The sequence below is a fragment of the Urocampus carinirostris genome, chromosome 1 (assembly GCF_059441175.1).
Source record: "Urocampus carinirostris isolate Australia breed hairy pipefish chromosome 1, RoL_Ucar_1.0, whole genome shotgun sequence".
NCBI lineage: Eukaryota > Metazoa > Chordata > Actinopteri > Syngnathiformes > Syngnathidae > Urocampus > Urocampus carinirostris.
Window position 1 is genome coordinate 45,525,331 of NC_142349.1, and position 10,644 is coordinate 45,535,974.

The 10,644-nt window shown below is 43.7% G+C and overlaps 1 protein-coding gene across 3 annotated transcripts in view; it reads left to right on the top strand.

Moving 5' to 3' along the window:
* The window catches only part of caskin2b (CASK interacting protein 2b), a 36,871-nt gene extending 28,146 nt beyond the window's left edge, over nt 1-8,725 (top strand). Inside the window, exons 12-21 of one of the 3 annotated variants that reach the window (XM_088341807.1) lie at nt 843-974; nt 3,960-4,120; nt 4,184-4,247; nt 4,411-4,514; nt 4,595-4,705; nt 4,881-4,982; nt 5,055-5,193; nt 5,265-6,914; nt 7,038-7,317; nt 7,572-8,725. In XM_088341807.1, the coding sequence (XP_088197933.1) occupies nt 843-974; nt 3,960-4,120; nt 4,184-4,247; nt 4,411-4,514; nt 4,595-4,705; nt 4,881-4,982; nt 5,055-5,193; nt 5,265-6,914; nt 7,038-7,317; nt 7,572-7,665 (2,837 nt within the window). In that variant the 3' untranslated portion in view covers nt 7,666-8,725. The remainder of the gene's footprint in view (nt 1-842; nt 975-3,959; nt 4,121-4,183; nt 4,248-4,410; nt 4,515-4,594; nt 4,706-4,880; nt 4,983-5,054; nt 5,194-5,264; nt 6,915-7,037; nt 7,318-7,571) is intronic. The other 2 variants (XM_088341815.1, XM_088341823.1) reach the window with 2 other exon arrangements.
* The last annotated feature ends 1,919 nt before the right edge of the window (nt 8,726-10,644 follow it).

Genomic DNA, 10,644 nt, shown 5'->3' on the forward strand with positions numbered 1-10,644 from the left:
ACTGAACGGGTTAATTGATTGTAAACTGGTTTAAGAATATTACTTAACGTCTTTTCCATCTGCATAAAATCACAATGAAAAATGAAGAGGATAAATACTTGCACATTTCTTCAAATAAGAGCTAAGGATGTCAAAGTCATTTTTGTAGAAGGCCACATCAGCGTAACTGCTGTTCTCATAGGCCCTGATGTAAATTATAAATGTAACTACTCTTTAATGAAAAAGAACTCCTGGACTTATCACTTATACAAGTTAAAAACATTACAGCTGCATTGGTATAATTCCACTGACTGGCATATATATGGAAACCCTGCAAAGTAGTGGGACTGAGCCGTCGGTTTGCGGGTATCATAGTCGACAGGCATTGTGGAAAATGTAGTTTTTGCTCAAAGCAGTCCATTCAAACCATTAAATCCTTGATGCTCAGACATTTTGAACCTTCACATACCACACAAAATAATCTGGCAGGCCATGAATTTGACGCCAATGGGCTACACCTGCCTGCTTGGAGCTCTTCGTCACCTTTGCTCTAAGCTTCCAGCAAAATTGACACATTTCACAAAAGGATTTTCAAAATTGTATATTTAAAAAATAACTCATTCAACTGATGTGATAGTGTGTCTAACAAAATTCAGCAAACACAAATTAGAATATGTTAATTTTCCGTTAACGTTCTGCTACTTTTTCAAGCATTTACTGCAATACCCACAGGCTGGCATAGATCCTCTTTCTCTTTTCTAATGTCAAAAATGTGCCTCGGCTTAGTTGTGCTTGCGAAGTGCTGCTCTAACGGACCATTTTATTGGCCTTCCGCCACTATGCATCCTCATATTGCCCTGTAGGGGGCACCCTCTCCCGTCACGCCTCCCTACCTGCTCGACGCCGTTCCAGAAACGCCCTGCCTGCCGGCCTTAGCTCGGCCCCTCATGGTGACGACTCATACTCCTTGTGTGTCCCCCTTGTCCTGGCCGCAGGTATGCACACACTTGACGCCGTGCTGCCGTAGCACCGACCACGCCGGCACTTCTAGCCTTTCGCTTTATAACCTCCTCACAGATGTGCGCACACATACACAATCGACATTATTCCAGTTTTCATCCGTAGACGTGAAAATCAACAACAGATGTTTTGCGAGACTGTGCTCGTCCCAAAACCAACCTCCATGCAGACCCACCCTCAGACGGAATTCAGCCATTTTTGTGTCCGCTAGGTGCATATCATAGTCCCCCGTCTCTGTCCAGGCGTCCCTTCCTGGACGTCTGGGTGCTCAGATACTCGTGTCCTGGTAAGACCCCTCAAACACGGCTTACCACTCCCCAAAAACACGGCTTATCACTCCCCTTCGAGGCTACACATCCACGATGGACACGTTACATCAGGGGTCGGTAACCTATGGCTCTTTACATGAGTACGTCTGGCTCGGAGCTAAAATATCACCCGGGCTAATCTTCTTGGAGGCACTCCAATTACAGTACATGCAAGGCAAAATCAAAACTAAATGTTAGTAAGTTTTGTCCAGTATATACCTGGCACAATCTTAACTGCAGTTTCCAGTCACGGTCTTACACGAACATACCTGTGCACAGTTTTTGCTGTGCGTCCCCAAGGAATATTCTATATAAAAGCTCAATTAACAATGTATGTTCACTGTTGAAACACTTCATGATGAAAACCCATGGAACACACTGTAAAGACCCCTAAACACAAGCCAAGCACCCAGAGCAATTTGATTGGCTGAGGGGTTGGGGTGGCGGATCTCTGAACTTGCAGCATGCTTCCCTCTCTCTCACAGCGCCTATTGCGCAGAAGGGACATCTGTACATCTGTAAACTTTTCGTTTGCAGTATTTTGTGACATTTTTACCAAAGAACTCGCACCTTGTCTTGAAACCATTATTTACGAAAAAATACGGTCAAAATGAGCCTCAACGATTTTAAGTAACTGCGGAAGGGAGACAAGTTTAAAGTGGTATATTTGTTGATATGGAACACAGGCTCTGGCAATATTATTAATTCATACATTTGATCAAATTGTCAAACTGCACACAGTGAATTAAAATGAGTTTAAGAGTTAGCTTTTGTCTAGAGCGCAGGTTTTGCAGTATTATTCAATTTTGTCTTAAAATATATAGTGTGGCGATCTATTCGAGAAAAACAAAAACAAAATAAAAATCGAGTTAATTGGATTTTATGGCTCTTCAGGTTAAAAAGGTTCCCGACCCCTGCCTTACACGCTTGCCTTGTCCCGCCCTATCTCCTCTCGTCATAACAACACCTCCTCTCTTCATGTCTTCAACTGCTTTCATATCCTCACTTGTACATGCTGCCTTTTTGTAGCAACCTGACAACATTTTTCTCAATGACATTTTTGTCAATATGTATAATATCCCATGTGAAAAAATCACGTTTAAAAAAAGCCTTCAACTGAGATTATAACTTTACAAAGTAAAAATGTACTTTGCTTCTTTTGCATTGAATTTCATGGTCTCTTTGGCGTTGTTACTTGATAAAGTACTTTTCCAATTGGCTTAGAAGTTGAACGTCGTTAGATCTAAAATTGTGCATATGTTTGTGTCTTTCCATGTCCATGTGCTAATGAAAAAATGCAGCAAATGTATAAATCAGCAACTGATTTTCGTCATTGTGGAAAGGTATGCATGTTTGATATTGAAGAATAATGCCGCCTTTGAACAAATAGCAGTTAAGAGGCAAAACTACTGTGTTTTTGTTTTCTTTACTTTGTGCAGCTTCCCTCTACTCACCTCATGTCAGCCTATATTATGATTTCCACATTGCTTAGGATTTAGTATCTGTGTGAAGAACAAATATGGAGGCATTAAGAAATACGGCATGCGCATGGAAATGCAAGACGCTAATTTCTTATAGGTGCCGTGCATCTTTTAAGGTGTCCTGAAGAAGTTAATTACTCTATTATGTATGCGTTAACGTTGCCCAACTGAATTCAAGTGACCTTTAATCGATTTTTTCACTGGGCCTATCTGCTTTTGTCTTACTTTTAGCAACACTTTTCAGGATGCGCAACACATTAAGAGGGAGGAAAGAGGGGACTTAAGGGCAGGGCAGGGAGAGAGTGATTTTATGCTCGTCCCCATGGTTTTTTGTTAGTGTAGCCTGTTTTAAGGCGGTGTCCGTAACTTCTTAATATTCTCCTTGCTGACGCCATCTTCTGCCTGAAACCATCATTGCAGCCTCTGTCAAACTTCCTGAATTGTGCGTGTCCGTAAATATCTCTCTTAAACGCTCTCAAATAAACTCTTCTTTCTTCATCTTTTTGGGGGGTTTGGGTGGGCATTTGGACTGTCTTTGAAACGGTCCATTCCTTACTTTCACCATTTCTATTCAGAAATAAAACAAAACCATGACCACACACGTTAAATTATTATCCTCTACGCTATCTCTCCCGACTCCTTCTTTCCAGCCTAATACGCTCTGTGGCCAGAACACCGATGATAAAAGTAAGATAAAAGCAGATGGGCGCGATGAAAAAAAATTATAAAGACTCTTTGAACTAATATGATCAATGTTAAGACACACTTAATAGAGAAAATATTTCGTTTTCAACTTTTTACGACACGTTGAACTACACACCTCACATTTGAAATACAGTCCAAACACCGATACAAACCCCCCAACAAATACCGCATAGGGAGCTTGATAGATGCTGTAATGATGACTTAAGCAAAAAGACGGCGTCAGTGAGAAGAAAATTCCTTACAGCACATTCTAAGTCCTCCCCTCAGTGGTCCACCAACGACACAGCTGATCTCCACTTTCGCAGCAGCGTCAATCGCATAATCCTATAGACACAAACTCGTATTATCGAGACTTGCGCTCACATCAAGTTATCAGTGTAGTACATCAAATGAACAGTGCCATAAGACACTCCTCTGGCTCATGCACTCATCACACATCATGACAAACCCGGTGTGTCGTTATCAGGAGACCGGAGCAGTGTGGGGAGCAGTGAGAGCGTGGGCAGCACTCGCAGTGCTGGGAGCGGCCAGAGCACTGAAAGCAACAACAACAACACACTAAACAACAACAACACGCTTAGCAACAATCACAATGGAATAGCCTCTAATGGTAACCATGACAATAAGGTATGCCAGCAGATCCTAAGTTGTCATAGGTCAAGGCTTACAAATTTTGTATTTTGCTTGTAGGTTGCGCCACCTGCTGCAGATTGTGGAGCCTCACCGCTCAGCAAGCAGCCTCAGCATCACGCAGGTTCCCTACCGTTCTAAAGCCCACCCTTCAAGACTTGTCATCCTTCTTCTGCTCTCTTGCTTTCTCTTTATATATTTTTACAATTCTGTTTCTTCTTTTATACTATATTGTTGTCCTAATGTTTGAATCTCTTCTGCCTTTTCTTTTATTGCCCTGCGCTTAGGTGGGGTGAACCCCCGCAGGCCGACGGTGACTGTGCAGCAGGCCGCAGAACAGAGTTTCAGCCATCAGCAGTTTTTTCGCCCACAGCAGATGCTAGACGGAAAGGTCGCAAATTTGATCAGTGATGATGATAACGATTATTGATAATAACAGAGGCACTGTGTTCTGCCTTTTTCATGTTTAAGGACACCAAGGCCATCTTTGAGTGGCTGAGTGACTTTCAGCTGGAGCAGTATGCAGGGAACTTCATCAATGCCGGTTATGATGTCCCCACCATCAGCAGGATGACACCTGAGGTCAACAAATGATATCTTCATGTGTAGTGTGTCATTGTGGGAGGCAGTGTATATGGTTGAGGTCCATGATGTTACAGACTGGTTAAAGATTGTTTGTGATCAGTCAGTAACTTGCTACAAACTCATAACAAATCAGTCAATGTCTGTTGATGATCTTTCAATGCCTCACATTCAGGATCTTACAGCCATTGGTGTGACAAAACCTGGACACCGCAAGAAAATTTCTATGGAGATCAACAAGCTTAATATACCGGACTGGCTTCCAGAGTACATTCCAGTAAGGACTCCTAAAGTAAGAAACCAAATGTCTCCCATTCACTGAGGATAACTTGTGCATGTTTTGTTGCAGGCAGATCTTGGTGAGTGGCTTGGGGCCATTGGCCTCCCCCAGTACCTCAAAAGACTCTCAGAAAATGGCTACGACAGCATAGGCATTGTCAAAGACCTTACTTGGGAAGACCTGCAAGAGATCGGCATCACAAAACTGGGTAAGGTTCCTTAACCCCAGTGTTAGTGGTGTACATCTTTCCTGTTTTGACTGATGATGCTTTTGACACAGGCCATCAGAAGAAGTTAATGTTAGCGGTGAAGAAGCTTTGCGACATAAACCGGGCCATCGTTCAGGCAGAGTCTGGCCAAGCAACCTTGCGGCGAAAAGCTCCCGGAGCACTGCACCTGGTCTCCATTGAGCCACCTGACGCCGGGGGAGAGTGCCCATCCCCCCGTACCCCAAAAACCATGATGACCTTTCAGGACAGCGAGCTAAGCGCAGAGTTGCAGTCCGCCATGTCCGGCCACTACACTGATTGTGAAGATGAAAGGAACACAACCGGCTCATCCCATGGCTGGGAACGAGGCACCGGACGCAGCCAGGAACCCCCCACCGCTCCTGTCACCCCTCATGGCCGGTCCCTGGACAGCCTGGACAGCAGCCCTGCGAGGGACAGAAACGTCCCCGAGGGTCGGGACCAGAGACCCATCCACAAGTTAGTTCCTTTGGGAACAGCCACTGTTTTCAAGTACCCGGCAGTTCCCGCCAAACCCAAACTTTCCCGCTCGCACGGCTCCTCTCCTCACGGATCACCGGCACTGAAGGGCTTCAGCTACCTACACCCTCACAGTGGTTCCATTGAGGAATCAAAAGCACTCCAAGCACATGACCGAACTTTGGTGCATCCAAAGAAACGAACCCACAGTCTCCACCGTTATGCGCTATCAGACGGTGAACCCGATGAGGAAGATGATGATTTGCCGCTTGCCTCTGGAAATGTGCCTTCGTATGCCACCCTGAGTCGCAAACACATTCGCGCTCAAACAGCTCGGGTGCAAGCTGGGCAACAGAAGAGCACCAATGTTGGCCGCAGTCAATCTTTCGCTGTGCGAGCACGGAAAAAGGGGCCTCCACCGCCACCTCCCAAGAGGCTGAGCTCGGTGAGCAGCACCACCAGCGGTGAGCTAAGTGACAGCAGCACCACATCATCATCAGGAGGTGGCAATAACCAAGCGACAGACAGTCGAAATATTTCATTGGGCAGCGGTATGATGGCCATGGGCACAGTGTCTTCGTCATTCGCCGACAGTGGTGGTGTGGTCACTGACAGCCCAGGAAGCGTCAGGAGCATAGCAGCTTGCCTAGAAGGAGGTACAGAAAGCCAAAACACCCCAGATACAAAATATGAACCCCAACGTCAGCCTCTGCTTGATGCCGAATCCAAACAAACGCTTGGAGTGAGGAGAAGAGTACAAAGTGTGCATGAGCCAGGAGTGGGTGGCAACCTGGACTCAGAGGAAACTGATGCCAAAGGCTCACATTCTCCTCACAACAGCTCCAGTGAGTGCATACCCTTTGCTGAGGAGGGAAACTTAACCATCAAGCAGAGGCCCAAAGCTGGGGCCACGGTAACCACCAGGTCCGAGGTCGCACCAGAACCTCCTGACAGTGCTGGCGTAGTCAAAAATCCAGAGGTACCAGAGTTCAATTTAAAAGAATCTGATACAGTCAAGAGGAGACACAAGCCTAAAGACAAGGACGAAGGCTCCCCCTGCAGGGACCAAGCACAAACGGAGCCCGAGCCTGAGGCTAAAGAGGGGACTGCGAATGACACTTTTTTGACGATGGACAGGGATACCTCTGTCAAACCACCACTCTCACCAAAACCTCCGCTCGTGGCCCCTAAACCTCTACGACACAGCCTGCTGGCGGCACAAGGTAACGTGACTGGTGACATGCTTTTCGGGACTTATTTGTTTCACACCTGCTTTTCACTAAACGTCATGAAAATGTGTTTAGAGAATTATGGACTACAGTATCAATTTTTTTTCTCTTGCCTAGCTGGCATCGGGTCTCCAGCAGTGAGTGTCAACGTGGTCCAAAGTCTGGCATTTTGTGCTTCGTCCTCCCCATGGTCAACGTCCCGCGGACCCAACCAACAAGTGACGCCCCCTATTTCCCCCACGCCCTCTTCGCCCTTGGCCACAAGAGCCCAGGCTTCGAGTGGTCCGGGAGTGACGGAGGTGGTCCAGCAGAGACTGGATGAGACTAGCACTTCGTTGGCAGCAGCCCTCAAAGCTGTGGAGAGAAAGCTGATTCTTGAGCAGGAACATGGTGATGGGTGAGTCCATAATATTCCATACTTCATTTACACAACATATAGGGACTGTGAGGATATCAACTCTGTATAATGCCTGTTATATTCACAAAAAACAGTAACTGGGTAGTTAGAAAATGTTTCTGAACAAAATAATTTATGAATTCTTCCCTCATGCCTGAATGATTTCACTTCATGCTTTATTGTCTATTCGCCACAAGGTGAAAAGGTTTTTTTGAAGGGAGCCAATTTATGTGTGTCTTTGTTTTGGCTCTCAGCAGAGCTACGGTCAAGTCAGCAGGGAACATTCTGGACGACATCGGAAACATGTTTGATGACCTGGCCGACCAGCTTGACGCCATGTTGGACTAAAGGCGCCCCTAAAAAGCACAACAAGTGACATGACGGCTAACAGTAGCACTTAATCAACTTGGTGGACCTTGACAGCAACTCTTCATTCCTACCTTAAATGTTATGTCACATCCGGGTCCAAATGTGATGAGGACTAAAGTATTTATTTGAGTAAAAAGTTAGGACAGAACTCAGGATAATACTGTACATAAAAACTAAAAATTGGTGAAGGGGTCTGTACCTGGCAGCATTTAGTTTGTTCTGGTTGGTAAATGATGCAAGGGATTTGAAGAAGAAAACCACCGGAATAAATGACATTTTATTTTGGAAACAAAACTTCCCTACTCCGGTCCAAACATTTCAAACGTGCTCTTTCCAGCAGCAACGGAGGGATGATACAATGTATTTAAAAAAAAAAAAAAAAAAAAACATCTCGGTCTTTTGATTTTGATGTCCTCTATTGCTTTGACTGGCTTTTGTTCTTTCTGTGAGCATCATCTTAAGTCTTTCCCTGCCACCAGTGAGACATGTTTATTATTGTTAAAATTATAATTGGTTTGTTCCTGCCTAATTCCACAATCTCCGTACAATATACCATTCAGCATGGTTGGCCTTCTTCGCTATTCATTAACTTGTTTGAGGTTTTTATTATGAATGAATGGACCCTCAGCAAATGTTCCTGACGAGATTGTCTATGGGTGCGCAACAGTGCCACCTAGAGGGAAAGAGTGACCTGGAAAGAATTAGGATGCTGCTAGTTTAGAAAGGGAAATTTCAATTGTATATTTTATTGTAGTATTTAAGCTTTATTTGACACATATGTATTGAACCAAAGTCTTTGTACAGAGATTAACTTGTATATAATGTTGGCCTATTGAGGGCTGGGCGCCAACAAGGGGTTAGGGATTCAACGAACCAACCATATAATGTTGAGTATGTTTTTCTGCATGCCGCTCTTGATCATCATGTCGCGTGTGACATCATAACCGTCCCTCTTATGCACGTGTGCAATCATATTCGCACGTTTGTCCTTTTGATATCAAAAATGAATTTAAAGTAAAGAGAATTATTATTGTTCGTACTCCGGCTTTCATGTGTCTTTATTATTGTTGCTATTGATTCAATCAGGGAACTCAATATGGCTCGAGGAAAGCATGATCTGGCAGTTCTGTTCTGAAGCGCTTCCTTTGTTGCGTTCATTCAACCATTTTTGTCATTTCCTTTCATCTTAACTGTGGGGACAGATTTGCCTCACATAGATCAACACCATTTTGAATTTGATTGATTTCTTGTTTCAAAATGTAATATTTAAGAGGTTTGAGAGCGTTCTCCATCCGGTGCTGTGGAACGCTCAAACTTTGGAGATAAGATCTGCAACAGTTTTGAAACCTAGACTTAAGACGCACTTCTATTCAATAGCTTATGATTGATGCCCACCTTATGCTTTTATTTTCCTGTCTTTGTCCGGCTGCCTTGTTGGTGGTGAAATGAGGGATAAGGACAATTTGGGATGAGTCAGCGGACCAACACCTTGACCTGAAGCATGTCATCATCTGCATCGACCAGCCGACTGGCCAGGGACTCTTTAGACAATTTTACATATTAGGTTGCAATTTGATTGTATCACAATACCAAGGTGCCAATTCGATTTATATCACGATTCGCGATAATTGTGATTCGAAGTACCGGTACTCCGATCCAATATAATTGATGATTGCAATTTAATTACCTGTCTTAAAAAATAAGCACAGAAATCTTCTGCAGGTTATGTTAGGGGTCCCAAATTACCTATCAGTAAGTATCAAGCCTCTGGGAATTATTTCAGTATGATAAATAACCATAAGATGACAAGAGTGGCTTTGATCAGATCTTTGTCCACACATAGAGGAAGCCATTTGATCCAGTGTGAATCCGGTGAATGAGTGTCTCATATAGCGAGTAGGCATCGTAAAGCAGTGTGGTGAGTGTTGCGGCGTATGGACAAATATCGGCGGTTATCGCTTCAACAGAAATGATTTCTTAAAAAAAAAAAAAAAAAGACTAGGTTCCATTTTCATCGTCTGGTCAGAGAAGGATGATGTTTTGTGCATGTCCAGAAAAATGCGGTAGCCCAAGGGAATGTAACCGTCAGCGTGACCGGAATTGTATGATCACTATACAGGAAACATCGGGCGCTGAAAAGTTCTTCACAAGTTCATCCAGCATTGGCTCCCTGTTAGCTTAAGATGTGATATTTAAGGTTCTGTTGGTATTATACAAAATCATGCATGGACTTGCTCCCTTATATCTTTCAGATTTAATTTCCCCCTATGTTCCGGTCTGTAGCCTTCGCTCTGAAAACGCTAGTCTACTAGTGATATCAAGAGCCAAGAAGAGATTCGCAGGTTCCAGAGCGTTCTCCACCCGGGCCCCGGTGCCGTGGAAGGCTATTCCCCCTGAGATTTGATCTGCAACCTCAGTGGAAATGTTTACATCTAAGCTTAAAACACACCTCTACTCTATAGCATATGAATAACCTATATTATATGTTGATAATATGTGTAGATGAGGGGATGGTGTCATAATATTCTGTAGTTTGCAAATAGTCTTTGATCTGTGCAGCCCTTTGAGACTCTTTGTGATTAAGGGCTATACAAATAAACATGACTTGTTTCAATAAACTCCACGTTGCAAGCAAAATACCTTTCTGTTGTTCATGGAAAGCATATTTAGATATTGGAGGTATTACAAATGCAAAAAAAACCACCAAAGTGAAAGAAAGTTCTGCTTGAAATGCATTCTTTCGGAAAAAGCTGTTTTCCTGGAACAAGTATTTTCAAGAAACTTACCCATGTTCAACTATTGTATACCGAAAACGGTTATCGCTGGAAACGTATTTTTTCTAGTGAAAGATGAGGATTCAAACTTTTGATATGTCCTATGCCTATAAGGCTACATACATAGAACTACATTTTCTGTAGGCATTCTAAATCAGTCAAAATGGCAAAAAAATAAAATAAA